This window comes from Eulemur rufifrons, chromosome 1 (genome assembly GCF_041146395.1).
Source record: "Eulemur rufifrons isolate Redbay chromosome 1, OSU_ERuf_1, whole genome shotgun sequence".
Lineage (NCBI taxonomy): Eukaryota > Metazoa > Chordata > Mammalia > Primates > Lemuridae > Eulemur > Eulemur rufifrons.
This window is the reverse complement of record NC_090983.1, coordinates 40183601-40208268: the sequence shown is the minus strand read 5'-3', so window position 1 is coordinate 40208268 and position 24668 is coordinate 40183601. Positions and strand designations below refer to the sequence as shown.

General features: G+C 35.3%; 1 protein-coding gene across 5 annotated transcripts in view; it reads right to left on the bottom strand.

Annotated features, from left to right (window-relative positions):
* Positions 1-24668, bottom strand: part of HIBCH (3-hydroxyisobutyryl-CoA hydrolase) — a 71474-nt gene that overhangs the window by 33329 nt on the left and 13477 nt on the right. For all 5 annotated transcript variants that reach the window (XR_011235748.1, XR_011235749.1, XM_069490943.1 and 2 more), the window contains exons 5-7: positions 21811-21888; positions 17717-17769; positions 6317-6395 (exon numbers count right to left, since the gene is read on the bottom strand). Coding sequence is in view for 3 of the 5 variants with exons in the window: in XM_069490943.1 (XP_069347044.1) it covers positions 6317-6395; positions 17717-17769; positions 21811-21888 (210 nt within the window). In the remaining 2 variants the exon portion in view is untranslated. The remainder of the gene's footprint in view (positions 1-6316; positions 6396-17716; positions 17770-21810; positions 21889-24668) is intronic.

Sequence of the window (24668 nt, the reverse complement as noted above, 5' to 3'; positions counted from 1 at the left end):
TGCCTAGGCTTGATATGGGGCTAACTCCTCTTCCCTATGTATATTTTCCTGAGCTCCTATGGCTTCAGATAGCATCCAAATGCTGATTACTTCCTGTTATGGACTGAATTGTGTCCCTCCAAAATTCCTACATTGAAGCTGTGAACTAATACAAAATCCCAAGCCCCCCACTGAATGAACAAAGCCCTCTTGGCCAAGGAGACCTCAGAGAAAGCTTAAAACTGAGTTCCCAGCCATGACAGGATGTGAAGTCAGACATGCCTTATTTTACCCCCTCCCTTGCTAATGCCATCAGACTTTTTTTCCTAAGGGATAAATAGAAACCAATCTCATGATCCAGATCAGTATTCTTTCCTGGTAAGAGACCCCCAACCATGAAGTGGGTTTAACTAGTCTATGGAGCACTGCAGAGAGGGTTTTCATGTCCTTGCTTCACCTTTTTGACACAAGAGAGTGGCCATTTCTGAACATGGACCCCATAAAAGGGCAGAAAGCTTGACTAAGCAGGTGAATGTTTCTCTTTTCATAAATATTCATGATTCCTCCTATAGCTTGTTAAATAAGCATATTTGGCCATCCTGCTTAGTATAAATTCCTTGTTCCCGCTATCTCGGCCTCAAAGCATGTGTTCCTGGCTTCTGGCCAGGGCTCAGCTTTCTAGCCTCTTGGAATGGCCACCCACAGGTTGTAACCTTTTATGAGAAATAAAGCCTTCCTTTCCAAATTTATGAACCTCATCATTTTCAGTTAACAAAGCACCACCCGCAATGTGACTGTATTTGGAGACAGGGCCTCTAAGTAATTAAGGTTAAATGAGGTCATAAAAGTGGGGTCCTAATCCAATAGGACTAGTGTCCTTATAAGAAGAGGAAGAGAAACCTTTTAAGAGGAGGAGACATGCAGAGAAAATGCCATGTGAGGACATAGCAAGAAGGCGGCCATCTACAAGTCAATGAGAGAGGCCTCAGAACCACCTGGTTGACACCTTGATCTTGAACTTTCAGCCTCCAGAACTGTGAGAAATAAATTTCTGCTTTTAAGCCACCCAGTCTGTGGTACTTTGTTACGGCAGACCTAGCAAACTAATACACTCTCAAACCCAGTTATGCTTTTTCTCTTGACTACCAAACTCTTAGATCTGCCTTCTAGACATAACCACATGAATAATAAACATCTTGCATGGAAGATGGCAAAAACACAACTCTTGATTCACATCCCTCCAACTGCACTGCTCTTCCCTTAATCAGCCTCATCCATCTAGTAGCACAAGCTAAATAAAGACCTTGGAGTTATTCCTGATTCATAATATCAGCAGATCCGTTAAGCCCAAAACATTTGTCAAATCTATTCACTCTAGTCAACTCTATACCTCTACACTACTCCAAGCCAAAATCTCCTCTCTCTAGATCTGTGCTGACCAAAAGAACTTTCTGCAAAAATGAAAATGTTCTATAATTTGTGCTGTCCAATAAGTAGCCACTACCCACATGTGACTATTAAACATTTGAAATGTGGCTGGTGTGACTGAGAACTGAATTTATTTTGTTTAAATTTCATTAATTTATATTTAAATTTAAAAGGCCACTCTACAGCTAGTGGCTATAATATTGGACAGTGTAGCTCTAGAATAATGTAATAAGCTCCTAACCAATCTCACTCTTTCTACTCTGGCACACCTACAATCCATTATCCTCAAAGCAGCCAGAGTAATGGTATTAAAATACAAACCAGATCATGTCAATCCCTGACTTAAACTCTTCTGCAGCTTCCCATCATACTTAGGTTTAAACATAAACTCTTCACCAGAGCCCCCACATGCCTCTTCAAGAGCTTATTACATCACTTCTGCTCTTGATTGGGACACAGTTGCCTCCATTTGGTTCCCTGAACAGGCAAAGACCCTTACCTTCTGGTCTTTGAACTAACTTTTCCCAACAGCACAATATTCTGCTCTTGGATCTTAATACTGCTAGTTCCTTCTTGTCATTCAAATTTCAGCTTTAAGGACATCTCCTCCAAAAGCCTCTTAAATCATCCAATCTAAAGTAACTATCCGAGAGACTTAAACTTTGGACAAGACAGAGTAACAGGGAACCAAACTTACCCCTACCCCCACCCCAAAACAACTATAAAAACCAGACACGATATACAAAACAGTAGTGTTTTCAACACACGGGACATCAGGCAATAAAGAAAAGTGATCTCTGAATATCAGAAAACAATTAAGGTAAACCTTACAAAAGCTCCAGCTTAATGCCTTGAGAGAGTTTCCAGGCCCAACCCAGTCCTTCATTTGAGAAGAGGAAGCTAAGAGTCCAGAAAGACCAAGACAGAATTCCCATAACAGAGTACCAGAGAGGAGGCAGCTGCAGAGAGAAAGCTCTGGAGAGCTGCAGGGGGTCTCCTTTAAGTATTGATATTTAGCTTAGGACTGGTCAATATACATGTACATGTGCGTGAGGGAACTACCTGAGGCCAAGGAAAGAACCACAGGAAAGGATTACAGAGAACAGTACTGGGAACCCATATAGGGCTGAGAACAATGCATGTTCCTACCAGCCAGACTAGGAAAATTCATGATTCATAGAGCCCTGGGTAGGATACAAAGAAGGACCTTGTCTCAGCAGTGGGAAACATTTAGCCCTAACCAGAGTGCTGTTCTAATCCTACGTGGGGAAAAAAAAAAAATCTTAAAACAAAAATGTTTCCAAAGAACTTAAATTCATCTGAGAAGAAAGCTCAAAAATATTTATAAAAATACAAAAATATCCAGCACCCAACTAGGTAAAGTTTACAATATCTAAAATACAACAAAAAATTACCAGCCATCTAAAAGAGGAGGAAAATACTACCCATAAGAAGGTAATAAAAAAATTAAAATTGATTCAGAATTGACATAAATGTAAGAATTAGCAGACAAGAATATTAACAGTTACCATAAACAGATCCCATATGTTCAAGAAGTTAAATAGAGACATAGAAAATATTTTTTAAAAAAGACCCCAATCATGCTTCTAGAAATGAAAACCAAGATGAATGTATAAACTGAAAAATATTGGAGGAGATTAAGGGCAGATTAGACTTTGCAGAAGGATAGATTAATGAACTGAAGACACAGGAATAGAAACTAAAATGAAAAAGAGAAAAGAAAATTTTTAAGAATGAACAAAGCATGCGTAAGTCATATTAGTATAAATGTAAATGAAGTTCCTGAAAAGGGGTTGGGTGGAAGAAAAATATTTAAAGACATAATGGCAAAAAAATTGCCAAATTTGATAGAAACTATAAGCCTAAGTAGCTCAATAAACACAAGCATTAGAACCATGAAATGCACCAAGGCACATAATAATCAAATAGCCCAAAACAAGAGAAAATCTTAATAGCAGCCAGAGAAGATAAAAAGACACTTACTAACAAAGGAACAAAGATAAGAGCAGATTTTTCATAGGAAACAATGTAAATGAGAAGACAGTGTAGTAACATCTTTATATTACTGAAATTAAAAATCAGAATAGGCAGGGCGAGGTGGCTCATGCCTGTAATCCTAGCACTCTGGGAGGCTGAGGCAGGAGGATCACTTGAGCTCAGGAGTTCAAGACCAGCCTGAGCAAGAGCGAGACCCCATCTCTACAAAATATAAATTAGCCGGGCATGGTGGCACATGCCTATAATTCCAGCTACTCTGGAGGCCAAAGTGGAAGGATTGCTTGAGCCCAGGAGTTTGAGGTTGCAGTGAGCTATGATGACGCCACTGCACTGTAGCCCAGGCAACAGAGCAAGATGCTGTCTCCAAAAAAAAAAAAAAACAAAAATCACAATAGAGCTGCCAAGTGAGAGGGCAGACACCCATAGTCCCAACTACTCTGGAGGCTGAGGTGGGAGATTATTCGAACCTAGGAGTTCGAGTCCAGCCTGGGTAACACAGCCAGACCTCATGCCAAACAAAACAAAAAATAAAACTGTTACTATTTGCAGATGCTATGATTATTTTTTTAAAAAATTAGAATTCTATATCCAGGTCTCAAAACCAATGAACACAGCTTTCATCTGAGGAGACTGGAGAAAGAAGAGCAAATAAAACCTAAATTAAGCAGAAGAAAGGAAGTAATAAATAGCAGAGTAAAAATCAACAAAATAAAAAATAAATGAAAACAAAAATCTGGTTTTTTTAGATCAATAAAATTAATAAACCTCTAATTAGACTGATCAGGAAAAAGGAGGGAAGACATAAATGGCCAATATCAAGAACAAGAGAGACATTTATAAAGCAATTTATAAAGAAAACAAATATATTTCTCACAGTTCTGAAGGCTGGGAAGTCCAATATCGTGGTACCAGCATTGGGCAAGGGCCTTCTTGCTGCGTCATGCAGAGGGTGAGAGAGGAAGAAAGAGCAAGAGGGAAGGGGGCTGAACACATCCTTTTATCAGGAACCAACTCACAATAACTAACCCTCTCCGGAGATAATGGCATTAGTCTGTTCATGAGGGCAGAGTCCTCGTGACCTAATCACCTCTTAAAGATCCTACCTCTCAACACTGTTGAATTGGGGATTGAGTTTCAACGTGTGAGCTTTGGGAGACACATGCAAATCATAGCAATTATGAACAACTTTATGCTAATAAATTGGATAAATTCCTCGAAAGACCAAAATTACCAAAGCTTGTGCAAGAAGAAATAGATAACTCGAACAGACTTACATAGTATCTATTAAAACTTTCAACTTATAGTTAAAAACCTTCCCACAAAGAAAACTTTCTACCTAGATGGCTTCACTGGTAACTTCTACCATTTATTTAAAAAAAAAAGATACCAATTCTACACAAACTTCCAGAAAATGAAGCCAGCATTACCCTGGTACCCAAAGTAAGGACACTGCAAGAAAATCCCAGAGCAAATCTCTCATGAACATAGCTGCAAAAATTCCAAATAAAATTTTAGTAAAGCAAACCCAATAACATATAGAAAGGATAACACATCATATCCAAGTGAGATTTATCCTGGCAATGCCTGGTTGGTTTAATGTAACACCAATCAGAGTAACTCACCATTAACAAACTAAGAAAAAAAATTATCATCTCAATATATGAAAAAAATAACATTTTACAAATCCAAAATTCATTTCTAATTAAAAAAACCTCAGCAATCTGGGACTAGAAGGAAACTTCCTTACTCTGATAAAGGACACCTATGAAAAATCTATACCTTAATATAAAACTTAATCGGTGAAAGACTGAATGCATTCTCCTAAGATCAGGAACAAGGGAAGATCAGGAACAAGGGAAGAATGTCCACTCTCATCACTTCTATTCAACATTGTATTGAGAGTTCTACCCAGTGCAATAAGCAAGAGAAAGAAATAAAGCGTATCCAGATTCGAAAGGAAAAAGTAAAACTGACATTATTTGTAAATGACATATTGTCTATTTAGGAATGCCAGTGCAATTTACAAAATAGCAACTAACACTAATAAGCTTGGTAAATTTGCACTGTACGAGGTCAATACAAAAATCAGTTGTATTTCTATATACTGGTAACTAACAATCAGAGCTGAAAGTTTTTCTTAAAATATCATTTATAATACACCTTGCTCACAGGTCTGAAGAGTCAATATTGTTAAGATGCCGATTTTCCCTAAATTGATCTACACAGATTCTAGACAATCCAAATCAAAATCCCAGGAGGCTTTTTTGTTGCAATTGACAAACTCACTCTAAAATTCATATAGAAATACAAAGGACCTATATAACCAAAAGAACCTGAAGGGAAAAAAGAACAAAACTGGAAGGTTATTACTACCTGATTTCAAGACTAACTATAATGTAACAGTAATCAAAACAAAGTGATATTGGCAGCAAGATCAACATAAAATAGACAACTGACAAAGGAGCAAAGGCAATTCAGTGGCAAAACAATAGCCTTTTCAACAAATGGTGCTGGAATAATTATAATTTCTATATACCAAATAATAAACTTTGATCTGTATCTTTGATCTGTACCTCTCACCATATACAAAAATTAACTCAAAATGATCACAGATATAAATGCAAGAATATATTACCTAAATAATCTTTTATCTAAAATTACTATAGTGTGTATCTCCAGTTAATATTCTTGGTTTTGTGTTTTCAGATACAATTATTGGGCTAATATAAACTTCTAATTATCTTCCTGTTTAATTTCTTTTTTAAAGTTCTTTCATTGTATCTCACACAATGTTCCATCAATTCCTTCAACAGCATAATCTAAAAGGTATGAAAAGAAGATGATTCTAAAAGTAACCATTAAAAAATTCTGTTGTTTTGTTTTGTTTTACCTATTGCTGTTTCTGGCATTGCAAAAAGAGACTTTTCTGTAGTCACTCGGAATTGCCCATGAACTGAGAGACCAACTCCCTGGAGAAATAAGGCAAAACAATTGGTTTAAAAATAATGCTTAAAAAAAAACAAATTCACACACTCACAAACACTGCAAAGCAAGTAAAATGTCTTTAGATTTCATAGGAATTTGTTTCAGAAGATAGGTTGGAGGGTAGCTCTAAACCATACCATTTCAGACAAACTTACTGGACAAAAATATATGGGAATCGCTGATATCCAATTAGATTTGTTTTAGCCAAGATATTTCCAATTAGTATTCTATGTTATGCTTCATGTCCTCTTCCCGAATTCCCTCTCATTTCAAAACAGATACAGGATTTTAAAATAACTCTTCCCTGAACCACTGAGAGTTGCTTATTAATGTAATCAAAAAAGCACAACCAAGTCAGGAGCAGTGCCATACACCTGTAGTCTCAGCTACCTGGGAGGCTCAGCTGAGGTGGGAGGATCACTTGAGCCCAGGAGTTTGAGTCCAGCCTGGGCAACATAGTGAGACTCCATCTTTTTGAAAAAAGAAAAGAAATACAGTCAAGCTATTCTAGCAAATTTCAGTCGCTTTGAATAGAATATTAACACACTTTATTTATTCACATATTTCACAAAATAAAATTAGCAACATTTTTCTCAGATATAACATTTAATGGGGCCAATTATATAACTGTCAAAAATCGGTTATTAAACACTCAAGTTTTAGAAAATGAAAAGATTTGGCTGAAAGCCTCTATCTGTCTTGTTAAATGGCACTGAAAGCAAACATACCAATCATCTGTGAATACTAGATGTTTTTGAATAAGTTGATATGAGAGGTACACACATAATGACAAAGTACCCAAGTTTATGTTAGTTGCTCACATTGTAACATACATTTCCTATGTTATTTTCTTTTCACATTATTCAGAACTTCTATTTGATTGTTTTAGTTCTCATTCTCAAGAGTTTCACCAGTTTCTCTTTGACATCACAGAGTTAAATGACGTAAAACATAACGTATCTGGAACAATGTTAAGCACTTAAAAGTTCTATAAATGTTAGCTAAAGAGAAAGGGCCTCATTTCTGCTTCTTTTAATTTTCATTACAATTTCCTCAACTCCTTCAAGTGTTTTCACCTCATTTCAGCCACTTATAAGTTCTTAAAACTTTTAAGCATTTCATTAAGAAAATACTCAGAAAAATGTATAACTTCTTATAAACTTTATATACTGCATACTACGCTTAAAATTTAAAAGGTCATGTCCATAAACATGAAAATGAATAAAAAATTCTTCAGTCACCTCAAATCCTTTGATGTCAGCATTTAGAAATTATACCCACAATGTTGGATATACTCTGTATAAGCAAATATGATTATGTTATAGGTATTCTATTAGGACATAGTAAATGGAGAATATTAAATTATATATATTTCAAGACTACATAAAAATCTTATAAATTCTTATAAAAATAAAACACTAGTTATAGTAATCATTCCATGTATTAAGTGCCCTTGCCTTATATTCTGTTCTCTTAGTTTATCACACTGCAACTGAAAGTTAAGGAATGTGTTGCTAAGAACTTTAAAAGGGTTGGACGGGATTAGCAGTTTCAGACCATGTCCTATTGAGCCCTAGGACTCAGAAGAGCTGGTTCAGTCTAGAGCTATCTAGAGCAGTCTAGAGCTGCCCAGTCTCCAGGCCTCACTGGCTGACCCTACCTCAATCATAACTCCTCTGGTTATGCCCCCACCTCTTTTAATTAATTTTGAATTCCACAAACAGAACATGACTATATTCTCCTTTATTAAACATTTACATATAAAGGTAAAGTCTGACCACAACCTGATCCTAGTCTTGTCATTTTCTCCCCAGAGATACACAGCTATTATCAATTTGGTAAGTAACCCTTCAGATTTTTGTCCCCCAATGTAATACTAATATTTGAACAAATGTGTATATCTATATGAGATATATTTTCTATGCAATAATATATAATTGTCTATATATAAAACTCAAGCTGCATTCCATGGCTTGCAAAACTCTACATAATTTGGCCCAGCACCTCTCTATCTCCCTCCGCTCTTCCTATGCTCATTCTACTAGCCACAGGGGTTTTGGGTCATTCCTCCAAAATTTCAAGCTTTTACAATTTGAATTAATCATAAAATTTTAAAGTGAGAAAGACATACCAGAGAAAGCCAATGCCTGTTGGATCACTAATTTTTTCCTCTAAAGAATCTGCTCTGCCCAGCAGTAGCTGAACCAGAAATGGGAATAGGACCCAAGGGCAGCCAATCGCGACTAACCAGAATACTGAGGGCTGGGGAATAATGGGGGTGGAGGAGGGTGTGAGTTAGATACAGTTCTGATTCTTAGGTATTTAAACTAAAACACAGTGGGCAGCTGTCAGTCGATGACAGGCAACGAAGCTTAAAGGTCATCTGAAATTTGAGCAACAGAAGACATGACCGCCAAGTAAAAGCTGAAATTATATGGGGTAGGGACCAAAAAACTGAAAAAGCTGTAGCTTACACAAGACAGAAAACAAACATATAAAAATGTTTTTCTATTTCTATAAAGAAAAATAGGCAAACAAACTACTTAAATTTGCCTTAAATCCACATCTGCAGTCCAGTTTTCAGGAAGATAAATAAACTCTGAGGCAGTTTTGTCCTTGTATTCACATTTGATCCCTGAACTTGTCTAATAACTGCCCCATTCTCTTTTGTGGATCCGTTTGAGTGAGCCTCTATTCTTTGCAATTAAAAAAAAAAAGACTCTTCACTAGAATTTTAATTAGAACCAGGCCTACATTCTGTTAGGCTTCAGCATCACACAACGTAAGCCCCTTTAGTCCTCTGGCTCCCAGTATACACTCATTGCAATACTGCTTTTCCTCCCAGCACAACTTCCTAACACTGCTCTCCCTGACTAGCCATTCCCATTGCATCTTCTGGAACCCTCATTCCTTTACAAAAGAACAATGTAACAGACAAACTTCTCTATAGAGGGCCAACTCCACATCCTGAACTCCAGAGAAAGGAATTTATAAGCCCCATATTTTTTTCGTGTAGAAACTATAGATCCTGTACTCACTGATTTAGTTCTTTACCTTTTATTACACAATATATTTTGTTTCAGATTTGGCTGATGACAGTAGTGAATGAAATAAAAGATTTCAAGATTTTAGTAAAACGTTATTAATGAAAAGCTTTCGGAGTAACTGGACACTGACACAAGTAGCATTAAAAGCCAATTTTAAAGCCTGTCGATAAAGATGAAGGCTGGGAATATTCAAGCCACCTGACTTGGAGATACTGGGAACGAAAATGTTGATCCATGCCGAATGGGATGTAGAACCCTAATGGCAGATTCATAACTAATTCTTCTACCTTACATCAAAGGATCCATTACAGGTTGCTTCCAAGAAGTCCCCCTTAACTTCTGAAATTTGATGTTTTATTTAACCATTATTCTTAGTACTCATTTGCTAGACTAAAAAGGCTTCAAAGTCTTCAAGTTTTATTGTGTTAACTAATTTTTATACAGATTCATTCTCCAAATGTTAACACTTTATTCCAATTCCTACTCTCCTCAAATACCCTCCCCATATTCTACTAAACCCAGTAGTCAAATCTCATGTTTTATCTAAATGAGTATACCAATAGCATTTCACAGAGTTAAATGCTCACTGCTACTTTATGAAACGCTTTACTTGGCTTCGAGACATATTTTCCTGTTTTCTTTCTATTTAATTAGTTGCTCTTTCACTTGTCCCTGACGTCAAAATGTTGATCTGTCACAATGAGCAGATGCCATCCTACTCCACTTCACCTACACTCTGTCCTGTGTACATTCATTCCCTGGGTGATCTCTCCCAACCCCAGGATTTTAAGCACCATCTATAACATTAATGACTTAAATTATTTCTCCTTTCCCAATTTGTCTACCCAGTTGTTACTCTAGCAGCCTATATAACATCTCCACTTGAACGTCTTAATAAATACCTCAACCTTCACACATCAAAAGTAAATATCTTGATTTCTCCTTAAATATGCTCCTTCCCTGTCTTCCCTATCTCAGTAAATAGCCATTCACCAGCTGCTCAGGCCAAACACGTCAACGTTATTTTCCTTCCTTCCTATCCCATAATCTAATGTATGAACTGTCTTGACAACTCTAACTTCAAAATACATGCTGAATTGGGCCATTTTTCACCATCTCCCCCAATTACAACCATACTTGAAGCCACCACCATCATCATCTTTTACCTCGGCTAGTTTCTCCTGCTCTATTTATTCTTGCCACAATCTATCCTCTACACAGAAGTCAAAGTAAGCTTATTAAAATGTACAACACATTATGTCATTTTCCTGCCCCAAAATTCTCCAGTGACTTCCCAGCATACTAAACTATTAATGCTATCATTATGGCTGATAAAGTCCTATGTGACCTGGTCCCTTTCTACTTCCATAATCATGTGGCCTACCATTGCCCACTTCCATCACTTTCATTCTAGTAAGCCACACTGGCTTGTCTTTCCACTCTCTTAAGTGACATAAAATATACATTTAAAAGCACATAAACAGTAACAAGTATTAATAGTAAGCATACGGTTTCAGTGAATTATCTTAAAATGAACACACTCACGTAAACCCAGATAAAAATGATCAGAAATTCCTTTACGCACCCTATCAGTCACTACACCCTCCATCTTTCAAGTAACTACTATCCTGACCTCTAACAAAAGATTAGTGGGTTTTTTTCTGGTTTTTATCTAGATATAAATAGAATATATATTATCATCTGGCTTCTTTCAGTCAACATCATGTTTGTGAGATTGATTCATGTTCTTATGTGTAGCCATAATTTATTCTTTTTCATTGTATACCATCTCTTTGTATGAATAAGCAACAATTTGCTAATACATTCTACTGTAAATAGCTATTTGGGTTGTTTCCCGTTTATGGCTATCACAAATAACAATTTAATAACCATTCTTATACATATCTTTTGGTGCATGTGTGCACATGTTTTGGTTGGGCATATATCAGGGAGTAAAACTGTAAAAGAGTATTAATTCATTCAACTTTAAAAGATATCAAAACAATTTTCCTAAGTGGTAGTACCAATTTCTACTCCACCAGCAGTATATGACTCTGCTGCTCCACATCCTCACCAATACCTGAGTTTGTTTTTCACATTTTAGCCATTTTAATGAGGATACATTAGTATTTCATTGTGGTTTTAGTTTGCATTTCCTTGATAATACATGTAGTTGAGTGCTTTTCTCTGTTTATTGGATTTCTGGATATCCTCTTTTTGCAGTGTCTGTTCTAATCTTTTGCTCATTTTTCTACTGGATTTTTGTATTGATTGGTAGAAATTCTTTATATATTCTGTATATAATTTGTCAGATATATATTTCAAATATCTTTTCAGTCTGTGGCTTTCCTTTTCACTCTCTTAAGGATGTCTTGGAATGAACAGAAGTTCTTATTTTTAATACATTCCAATCTGTTGGTTTTGTTTAGTATGCATTTAGTGTATTCTTTAAGTAATCCCTCCCTACCCAAGATATTTTCCCATATTATCTTCTAAAATATTAATATTTATACTGTATTATCGTTCATATTTAGATCTACAATCCCTCTAGAACTGATTGTGTTTATAGTGTGAGGTTTGAGACAATATTCATTTTTTTCTATATAGATACACAAATGACTCAACACGATTTACTGAAATGAGCCTCTTGGTTTTTTATCCAGCAAGAAGTAATCAAAAGATGATTTTATTTAATAAACCCCTTAAAGTTTATCACTGGATTTGGTATGCTAATATTTTAAAGATTCTTCATCTGTGTTCATAAGGGAGATTGGCTATAGTTTTCTTTCCTTGTAACATCCTTTGTAGGTTTTAATATCAAGATTATGCCAGCCACATCAAATGTAGTAGCAATGTTCCCTCATATTCTATTGTCTGGAAAAGTCTGGGTAAGATTTATATTATTTCTTCTTTAAATGTCTGAAAGAATTACAAAGTGTATCCACCTAGGACCGAAATTTTCTTTGTGAAAAGGTTTTTACAGATTTACTTTCATTAACAGTTATTATGGATTCAATTTCAATAAAGATTTTTTTGTGTCAGTTTACATACATTGTAGGAATTTGTCCATTTCATCAATATTTTGAAATATATGAGCATAAAGTTATACATAACATCATATCATCTTTTTAACGGTTATAGGTTTCCAGAAGGATGTACTCTTTTTCGTTTCAAAATTTGTAATGTATTTTGCTTTTTATCAATCTCACTAAGGATTTATCAGTTTTATTAGCCTAAAAAATTCTGGGCTTTGATAATCTTTACTGTTTATTTTGAATTTCATTTATTTCTACTTTGATCAATTCTACATTGTGATGTCATGCAAAGTGTAGTGCTTATGTTCCAAACATTCGGGATTTTCCAGTTATCTATTATTGATTGCTAACTTAATTCCATTGAGGCCAGAGAACATATTCCATAAGATTAATCCTTTGAACTATATTGAGACTAATTCTATGCCCAATTTTGGGAAATGTTCCATGCACACATGAAATGAACATGAAGTCTGCGGTTACTGAGTACATGTTCATTATTTATTAAATAATGTTCATTCAAATCACACATGTGCACGTAAAATATGTATATATGTATACATACTGAGTATGTTTCTGTTTTAAGCTATTATTGAAAGAAACGTGTTCAAATCTTCTTCTATGATTGTGGTTTTATCTATTTCCGCTCTTAGAGCTTTCCATTTTTTTTATAAGATGAGTCATTTTTAAACGTTTGAAAATATCACACCAGTAGAGTTATTTCAGATACGTAGAGGTGTGTTCCTATAGTTTTCTCAGCTTTATCACTTAAGAGTCAGGGTGGCCTGGATTCAGAGTGGATTCAAAACCCAGCTTCAAATCCTCCCAATTCCTGACTAGATTGAGATGATCTGTTATTTTTAATGCCCTTAGTCTAAACACCTACCAGAAACAAAGATATATCTTCCCTGGAGGAAGATAGTATCATCCTAGGGCTCAAATAATCTCTACATTTTTAATACTCAATTATAAATAACTCAATTAAAAATAATCATACAAGAACAGACCACAACTAAAAGCAAAGAGAAACAATATACAATAGAAACAGATTCATAGGACATTCCAATTTAGATGTTATATCTAACTATTCTATAATTATGAAATATCCTGGCTCAAGTAAAAATTTTTACCATAAAATGTACCTCATTTAATATTAAAATAGCTACATCAGCTTTCTTTTAGTGTAGGATATCTTTTTCTTTCTTTTGCATATAAACCTTCTCTGCCTTATATTTATGGTGTCCCAAGCACTCTGACAGTCATTGTTTTTTAACTGATTATTAAACAATCCTTTCATAGTAATATATTATAATCTACTATAAAGAATGCTAATATGGAAAAGTATAGATAACAGTTGAAACAAAAATGGAACAAGTCTATCAATGTAGTCAAACTCATACTCTGCCCATCACAAAAATGAACATACTTATTAAAATCTTGCCACCCCTAAAGGCAAAAATTGGGCAATCTAAGACTTTTTTTAAAATTAAGAGACATAGCTAGGTGTGTTTTCAGATAGTTCCAATAGGAGAAAAAGTTGACGCAGCTTTATGGCTTTTAAAGATCATCTAATTATAATTAGTTAAAAAGGACAATTTAAATCATTCAAAAATATAAATATGTTAATCAGTAACTAGGAATAAGCATTCACTTCCACATTTCCAGATATTACCATTCTAAACAAAAAGCTATTAAAAAACAAACAAACATGATAATCCTTGCCTTTACAAGCGCCCAGATGATGCTCAAAGGAAATGTTCATTGGGGCTATTCTGGATTTTTCAATCTAGGATACTCAACTGCTAAGTGATTCAAATATTCTAAAATTTTAAAAAATCTGAAATCTGAAATACTTCTGGTCCCAAGCATTTTGGATAAGGGATACTCAATCTGTAGCATTTAGACTGTCAAGAAAGGGGAGAATTTCAGTCTTTGAGGATACATACAGGTGGCAGACCTGATGGGAGAAGAGATAATTTTTTTTTTCAGGGGAGCTCATAAAACAAAACTTTCTCAGGGGTTTCTCATCTGAACCACAGATCATTGCAAATGATATGACTATTTTCTCAGTTCTCCAAGGATAATACATAACTGGTACCATTCTAGAAGCACAGGACAGAAATAGGAGATAATTCATTATGGCAATAGCTCTCAAACTTAACATGATTCAGAATTACTTGGAGGGCTTGTTCAAACAGAATGCTGGGCTCTACCCCTAGAGTTTGACTCTGCTGTGGGAACCAAAAATGTGTATTTTTAACAAGTTCCCAAGTGCTTCTAATGCTGCTATTGTAGGGATAGTATCTTGAAAACCACTGCCTTAGGGCACTAAGACTAAATTCTCTGGTGGAATTCTGGTTAAGAAAGGCTAATATATCTTCATTTGAAAGTCATTTATGTGCTTTAAAGTATTATAAATATGGAAAACAGAGACCAGTAAGAAGCAGCAGTATCATCTTTACTTCTACTCAAAACATCATCATCTTGATTTGTTTCACTGAGGTTTTTTTCTTTAGAAATAAACAAAAGAGCCTTGGCTGTTACACATGTAGGAACATACAGAAATACTGTACCAACCTGTACATGCAGGGGGGCTAAAAAATATGGCCAATGCATTTAGACATCGTATGCCAGAGCAATGATTCTCAGGCTTCTATAAAAAGATGGAAGTTCTGCCTACTATCAACACCAACGGGCAGTTCACCAATCCTTTCATATCAACACTAATCTTGAGTTATAATTTTGAGTAATCTCTTGGTCAACTAGAACAAATATTTATTGAAATATTTTCAACCATGATATGTCAGCAATATATTTTCTAAGCCCATTCATTCCTGAGAATATTTTTCTTTTATATTTATACTAAATGACAACTTAGTTGGGTAGAAAATTCTTGGGTCTTAACTATTTCACAACTTTTCAATCCATTTACCTTCGGCACTTTGTATAACAGAGAAGTATGAAGCCAGATTTATGTTTCTTTGTATATAACCTATACCCTTCCTTCACCCTTGGCCTGAACACTTGCAGTTGTTTCTTCTTTCTTTAAGCTTGTAGTTAAAAATATTTACCTAAGCTTTTGCCTAGGTGTGGGTCTCTTTTTGGTGATATTATCTGAAATTTTGTGTTTCCTTTAATTACATATGCCTCAGGTTGGAAGTTTTGGGTTTTACTTAAAAGAAAGTCTTCTTCAATTATATCTGACCATCATTTCTGTTCCAACTGTTTGAGTTATTTTCAATGGAATATGTATCATTCCTTTGTTAAGTTCCCAATATCTTTCTTTCATAGCCGTTACCTTAAAACATTCATTCTCATCATTTTTATTATTTTTCTTTTTTGAATGTCTTATGAGAGCTTCTCAAGTTTGTCCTCCACAGATATAACTGCACTATCTGTAATATCAAATTCAACTCTTTTTAATCCATTGCCTTCGAAGTGGAATGTCAGTTTTGCTATGTATTTTAGCACCTAGTCATCCTTCCCCACGTCATCTGTTCCCCTTTTCAGCCTGTAGCCCTTTCATCTGAGTCTGCTATCTCCTTATGGGGTTTCTTTCCTGTTTGGGCCACATTTATTTTTTACATGCTACTGGGTACACCCAATGTTTTTATTTTCATTTCTTCCTGGTTCCTTTCACACTTGTGGGGCAGCTCTTCCTTCAGTGCTTCAGATTATTTCCCTTCCCTTTATTCTGTAGTTTTTCCACAGAACTTTTATGCTCCCATGTTAACACTTTTGACAAAGCACAACCAACCCACACTCAATATCTGCCAACAAGCAGAGAGGTATAGATTGCCTTTCCTAGTGGAATCCTTTTCCAAAATGATGTGCAAGATCTATGCAATAGCCAGTGCCCAACAGGCCTCATTTAGGTTAGTTCTACTAGAATAAGTGGCCTTCTTATATTCCAAATAACTAAGTCTCTGAAACACTGAACAGGTGGAATTGTTGAAATTCTGCCCTTTGGCCTCCTACTTCCTACCTACCTAGGTCCTATCTATTGTCAGGGCTCAGAACATGCTACCCAAAATATGGCACCTTGGAGGTCATTCTCTGACTTTCCCCCACCTTTCTGTGGGAGAGCTAGCCATAAAGAAATTCTCTGGCTGACCTCTCCTGAAAATACATCATTAAACCCTCATTTGACAAGTCTCTACCCAGCAATACACACTGAGGAAAGGAATGATACACAGAGAGACAGATTCTTCTTGAATCTGAACACATAAGCTTACTTAAGTTCCCCCAGTTTATTACGATTGGACCATACCCTTTTTGTCCAATCTACATGACTGTCCATTGTTCATCACACCTAAGCATAAAAATACAGTTTTCTCTACATCTCTAGGTCTGCATTTCTGAAAGTTACCATGTCACGTAAAGCTTTAAATAAATTTGTTATGCTTCTCTTGTTGATCTGTCTTTTGCTATATGGGCACTGGCCATGGCCCTTGCAATGGGTAAGGAAAAGATATTACTTTCTCTCCCCTCCACTACCCTTTTAGGCTTAGTGCAATTCACCATCTTTTCCATGCAGCCCTTTTCCTGCCAAGACGACCCATTCTGACCCCTCACTTCTTTAAAGCCTTGTCTTTGGTATAGTCAGTGCCAAAATTTATCACTTGTTCTGTAACTATGTCATGTTTTCTCCAACTCCATATCAAGTTGTTCAAGGCCAGTTACATTTTAGATTTCTTTGTAATAGCACAGAGGCAAAATAAATATTTGTCAACTGATAGAAATGCAGTTACAGAGAACCTCATAAAGAATCCAAACACTTCCACGTAGGTGAAATTTTGTGCCACAGACAACCAAATCCCCAATACCGAGAGTAAGAAAAAAAAAAAAACAACTTAACATTCCAGTTTCTCTTTTGAAGCTGTTGGAAACAATCTACTTCCAACAATACTTATTTGCAAGTACAAAAAACGTTCACATACCTAAAAAAAAAAATGCAATCAATTTCCATTGCTTAAAAAAACCTTGCTAATTCAAAAGTTAAAATAGCATATAACATAATTAAGAACACAAAATACTCTTTTGGGTTGAGATAGTCTAAAAGTACCACAAGCAAATATTATATCCCAAATATGCCAGGATCCAAAATTCACACAATTTTGTTTCAATGAATTCTATTGTATTACATTCATCACCTCACTGTTTAATAATTCACTTAATTTTAACACAATTCATTCATATTCATGATCAGAATAAAAGTCTACTTACCCCACCCATTGTAATTCCATGAATAAGGGCAACATAAGGTTTCTGGCAAGAAGCTAAAAGAAACAGAGCTGCAATATTAGTTGCAATGTTTAAAATATATTCACTTTTTCTAAAAATCACGTGTTATACCAACTCTATATTTTCCCTAGGAAACTTTTGCAAGGAATATCAAAGAGGACTAAATGTATAGCTTGTAAAATAGATTATTATTTAAATGTCAATCCAAACACAATCCTGATTATCTATTGCACACAGGAAAACGCATGGACTGGAAGTCAGAAGACCCAGATTCTTGATTCTTGTCTCAGCTTTATCATTAAATGGCAATTCAACTGGGCATTAAATGAGATGTGTGTGTGTGTGTGTGTGTATATATATATGAGTTATATACATGTTAACATCAGATATGTGCATACCGTATGTTAATATGATGTCCATCTAGCAATTTTGTAAGTAGTCCCAATTAGCCAACAAGCCACCAAAGCAACTCTCAAATTTCACATTCACAAGGACTTCCATTGTCCTCACTTCAATTTTGATCTGTAGTTTCCCAGAAACTATGGAAAGGAATTTATTCATTGGGATAGAGATATATAAATACACACATCCCATTTCAGCTATAAATACACATATTTCGGATATTAAATATTAGATGCTAATTGATATAGGACATAAATCCAGAATCAAATTCCTTATTGACTATGTCATTACAATGTATAGAAATTATACTTTGGAGACTTTCTCTCGGTATGTTAACATTTTACCAAATTCTCTTTTCAAAGTGCTTAGAGGATTTTTCCCATCTCTTTTTATTTAGTATAGAACTGTATTAATATAGTAGCCACTAGCCATATGTAACCATTTAGATTAAAATTAATTACAATTAAATAAAATTGCAAATTCAGTTTCTTGAACACACTAGACACATTTCAAGTGCTTAATAGCCACATGTGACTAGTGGCTCTCATGTTGGACAGAACAGAGACAGGATATTTTTATCACTGCAGAAAGTCCTATTGAACAGTGCTGTTATGTAGAATATCTGAATGAATAAAACATTTTAAGTAAATTTGGTATGAGGAATTTTAGGATTTAAAGAAGTGATAGATGTCCGTTCAATTTGGCTCACTGAGCTAAAATGGGAAAGAGTGCCCTTTCCCTACTCTTACTTCAAAGACACAGAAATTCTAGAAAAAATAAATTCTAAATGTATATCTAAGTTCAAAGCCAACCAACGGAAATCTCTAGATACCAGAAACAAGTAAGAACTTCAAAGTCAATGGCCAAGTGGAAGCTACAGCTAAAGATTACTAAGGGGTGGCAAGGGAGGAAGGGAAAGGAGGAGGAAGGGAAAGGAGGAGGAAAGGAGGGAGAGAGGAAAGGAGAGATATGAGTAGAGGATAAACTCTGGGCCACATAATCTTATGTACTTAGCTGCCTGCATAAAGCCTCAAGTTAGGAGAAACTATTCCATTTATAAAACAGCACTAGAAAAACTCCTCTGCTGATTCATGAACTCAGTAAGTAGGTTTGCCCCTGCCTGAGAAAGGAGAGAAAAAATCTGAGAAAGCGGATGCTCAAGCACTAATAACCACCACCACTACCAAAACTGAACAAACAAATGAAAACACCCCTAATAAATTTGGAAGTAATGTCTTTAACTTGGGAAAACATTTCTGCAGATATCCAAGTATGACATTTTAAAAGCTTTCCCACTGACATCAGTAACAGACTACTATACAATCATTCAACAAATTGTAGCCAAAATATCACAAGTCATAAGATTGGAAGAAGATTGGGAAAAAACTACAAGCAGATGATAGAATTGCCTATGTGTCTAATACAAGAGCCAAGAAAATCTATAGAAATACCAATAGAATTAGCAACAAATGTCATAGGGCTACTGGATATAAAAAGTTTTTTTTCTTTTTCTTTTTTTGAGACAGAGTCTCACTCTGTCACCTGGGCTAGAGTGCAATGTTGTCAGCCTAGCTCACAGCAACCTCAAGCTCCTGGGTTCAAGTGATCCTCCTGCCTCAGCCTCCCGAGTAGCTGAGACTACAGGTGCATGTCACCACGCCCAGCTAATTTTTTCTATTTTTAGTAGAGATGGAGTCTTGCTCTTGCTCAGGCTCCTGACCTCAAGCAATCCTCCCGCCTCGGCCTCCCAGAGTGCTACGATTACAGGCATAAGCCACCACGCCCGGTCTTATAAAAAGATATTAAAATCAAAAGCATTTCTATATGCTAGAAATAGTCACTTAGAAAATGTAATAGGAAAATAACCATTAAATGTAATAACAAAAACCATAAGCTACCTAAGTATAAATCTTAAAGAAAATTTTAAAAAGCAAGATCTTTATGGAGAAAATTTTAAGACATTATGGAAGGACATGAAAGTCAACCTGAAGAAAATGTTCTAAAACTGGCCAGATGCAGTGGTTCATGCTTATAATCCCAGCACTTTGGAAGGCCAAGGCAGAAGGATTGCTTGAGGCCAGGAGTTCGAAACCAGGTTGGGCAACATAGCAAGACCCTATATCTAAAAAAAAAAAAAAAAAAAAAAAATCATGAAAAATTAGTTGGGCATGGTGGCACCTGCCTGTAGTCCCAGCTACTTGGGAGGCTGAGGCAGGAGGATCACTTGAGCACAGGAGTTCAAGGCTGCAGTGAGCTATGATCACACTAGCCTGGGTGACAGAACAAGACCCTGTCTCTAAAAAAATGAAATAAAATCAAAAGAAAAAAAAATGTTCTAAAACTAATTTATGGTGATGTTTGCACAACCTGGTAACTTTACTAAAAATCATTGAATTGCATACTTGAAATGGGTGAATTTTATGGTATGTAAATTATAACTCCATAAAGTGGGTTTTTAAGTCTACATGAATAAATGAAGAGATATGCCACATTCATGGATGAGAAAACTCAATATCAAACATGTCAATTCCCTCCAAATTAATCCATAATTCATTGTCATTCCAATCAAAATCTCAATGGGATTTTTTGTGAAACCAGACAAAACAATTCTAAAATTCATATAGAAGATCAGAAGTCTAAGAGTGGCAGAGACAAAAGATGTGTAAAAATAAAAAAGTCTTAAATACTTCACAGAAGAATTTGGAAACAAAGTAAAGATGTATAAACACTATGATCCATCCAATTCCACATATTTCTAGAGACATTTTTGCACATGGGCAATAAGGTGCATCTACAGGGGTACAAATATCTATATTAGTAAAAATTAGAACCGACCTAAAATACTCATTAATGTAGAATAGAGAAGTAATATGGGATACAATCATAATATTGGATACTATAAACAGTTACATTTCATACTAAAAACAATTTATGGAATGATATATACAGTAAGATAGTATTTATATAAGTTTTCAAAACACAAACTAAAACTTTTGTTGATAAATATGTAGTAAAAATATAAAATATGGTCTAGGATACACTACAAATCAATTACAATGGCTTTTGAGGAGAGATAATGATTGCTTCTAGGGAGAGAAAGGAACGGCACTATGAAAGCAACAAAATGGACTGAACGAACTTTAAAACTTGCAGTATTATATTTCTTTTAAATAAATTTTAAATCACCAAGCAAAAAAAAAAATATTGATGCCGTTAATTCTGGGCTGGAGGGTACACAGGTATTTATTATGTTATTTCCTATAATTTAACATTTGAAACACATGCTTGATAAAAGTAAGTACTGCTTTACTTCCAATGAAACCTGGAACCTTGACTATAAAGACATTTCATTCCCAAGAATTAGGAAATTCTATAGTTCATTTTATACAGAACACTAGGACACAGCTTTTTCTTCTCCAAGAAAGCCAGCCATAAAATCAGAAATCAATATTTTCATGTTGATTTCATGGCAAATAGCAGTTAAGTATAACTTACTAATATTAAGGTATAATTGTTTTGGAATAAGCAGCCAGAATAGTTTGATCAACTTTATTTATGCCTGGCACATAGAACGTAAAAATTTAAGAATGCCCATTGATTGTATTTTCAACAAATCATACTGTCCACCTCAGTTCTTGATTCCATTTTCAAAGCTCATGGCAGAGCACACATACCAACAGCATTGTTCAGCATATATTCTTCTCTGAAAAAATCTTCAGACATCTGTTTTGCCTTTTTAGCTTCTGAGATTGCTATGAAGGGAGAGAGAGAGAGGAAGGATGGATGGATGGATTACAAATAAAAAAAAGTTATTTTACAGTCAATATAGTTAAATAGATTAAAAGTATTATGATAATTAAATACGGGGGGAGGGAGTAAAAGGGGTACTTTAAAATTGCTTGTTAACGTTTTGAAATTGCCATGCCACAGACATATCACAGATCCATAGTCCAATATCAAAGCGTCAAGGCAAAAATTCCTATTCTTACTTTCTATAGTTCTCACAAAATGTTATACTTACAGTAGAAATTATATTAATATGTAGCTACAAGCTGCATTTTTTTTCTATTTCCCCTAGCACCTGAATAAACATTTGCTAGATATATCTTTCCCTAGGTAATGTATGTTAATATAAAATACATTATATATACATGTGGGCGCAAGTGTGTATGTGTAGTACTACAGTGTATTCCATTTAGTTAAATATTTCCACCACATTCATTTTCCCCATGAAGTATTTATTGGGCATCTACTATGTACCATGCATTGTTTTAAGTGCTGCAGATAACAAGACAGCAATATAAGACGGCTGCCTCGGAGTTCAGACTAATGAAAAAGACAGACTACTAAAACACACTCTTTCTGCTAGGCCCACTATGTAAGGATGGGATGCTGTCAGAATAGGAGCAAGAAACATGTAATTAAAAGAAGGCTTCCCAGAAGAGGTAAGCCAAAGCCAAGTTTGAAAATGTAGGTAAAAATTTCCTAGAAAATGACAGGAAGAAAACTTTCTAGTAGGGGAAGCAGTACCCTGCAAAGGCACAAAGGCAAGAAAGAAAAGAGTAAAATCAGGAATCAAGTAGTTTTAAAAACTAAAGGAGAAAGGAAAAAGGTGAGGCTATGGAGGTAAACGAGATAATAACATTCTTATTAACATCAACAGAAATGTAACTTCTCAAAGACTTAGCTACAGCATATTACTGCCTGGCTTAATAAACAAATGTTCAGTAAATATGTGCTGAATAATGAACAATATCAAATGATTTCATTTCTATTGCAATCTATTATCCACAGTTTGCATCTCCTACCATACTCGTACTCTAGTCAATCTCAAGACTGCCATCAAAGTTTCCTTCCATATATTGCAAGCTCATGTCTTTCCTGTCCTTAAGTCCTGTGAGTTATCTACTAAAATACAAATTAAATGTATCAAATATACATGTTTCCTCTCTTATGGGAAAGCATAACATAAAAATATGTGGACTATAGATTTTTAGACTAACTCTAGAATTCTGATATATCTTCCTTCAAAATGTTCCATAGGTTGACTTCTTTTCCTGGTTTTTAAAAGAAAGATCTGACATCTGCTTTTGCCATTCTGAGGCTTTCACTGATATATGTCTGGGGAAAAAAGACTCTTATCTGTTATGCTTTATTTAGCCCTTAGCACTGCCCACCAATTCTAAAAGGAAAGGAGTACAAGTTCTATTACCTTTGGAATTAAGTTCTTTTACTTCAAAAATCTCAGGTTTCCTTCTCATCTTATTCTAATTTTTATTCTATCAATTAATTCCATACAAATTAAAATTAAATGATCTTCACAGTCTTTTTTAATTTTCTAAATGTGCACTCATTGTCTTAGACTGTAATTGTTTTAAAAAAGTCCTGAGCCGGGCACGCTGGCTCACACCTGTAATCGAGGCCAAGCCAGGAGGATCACTCAAGGTCAGAAGTTTGAGACCAGCCTGAGCAAGAGCCAGACCCTGTCTCTACCAAAAAATAGAAAGAAATTATCTGGACAGCTAAAAAATATATACATGGAAAAAAAAAATTAGCCAGGCAAGGTGACACATGTCTGTAGTCCCAGCTACTCAGGAGGCTGAGGCAGAAGGATTGCTTAAGTCCAGGAGTCTGAGGTTGCTGTGAGCTAGGCTGACGCCACGACACTCTAGCCCAGGCAACAGAGTGAGAATCTGTCTCAAAAAAAAAAAAAAAAAATTGAAACCCTTTGCTTTATACATATAAACTAGAATAATTCTAGAATTTGTAACTATATGCCCAAAGATCAATATAAAGTTAGGCCTATATGCAGAAATAGCTCACAGTCAGAAGAAACTAAACTCAATACATAAAGCTCTGCCCATCTGTAAACTGACAAGCTTATAGGCCTGACTCTAGTGGAAAGGCTAATTTCTGACCAAAGAACCATGTTTTTAAAATATTTACATTGCAAGCAAAACAATAAATTCAAAAACAATTCAGTTAACATCAGTTCTAGCAATCAAAGTTTCCATTAAACTACAATTTTAAAATTTAGTTACTTTAAATTTAATAGGTGGCCAGGTGCAGTGGCTCACGCCTGTAATCCTAACTAGCACTCTGGGAGGCTGAGGCGGGAGGATCGCTAGAGGTCAGGAGTTTGAGACCAGCCTGAGCAAGATCGAGACCCCATCTCTACTAAAAATAGAAAGAAATTAGCTGGACAACTAAAAATATATATATAGAAAAAATTAGCCGGGCATGGTGGCACATGCCTGTAGTCCCAGCTACTCGGGATGCTGAGGCAGGAGGATTGCTTGAGCCCAGGAGTTTGAGGTTACTGTGAGCTAGACTGATGCCATGGCACTCTGGCCTGGGCAACAGAGTGGGACTCTGTCTCAAAAAAAAAAAAAAAAAAAAAAAATTTTAATAGGTATTTGAAATTATGTCTTGAATCAGCTTATTTACTATTCCTACAGTAATGATTAACATAAACCATTTAATGAACAAACCAAAGACTGTTGTCTTAATCCAAAAAACACATATAGAAAAT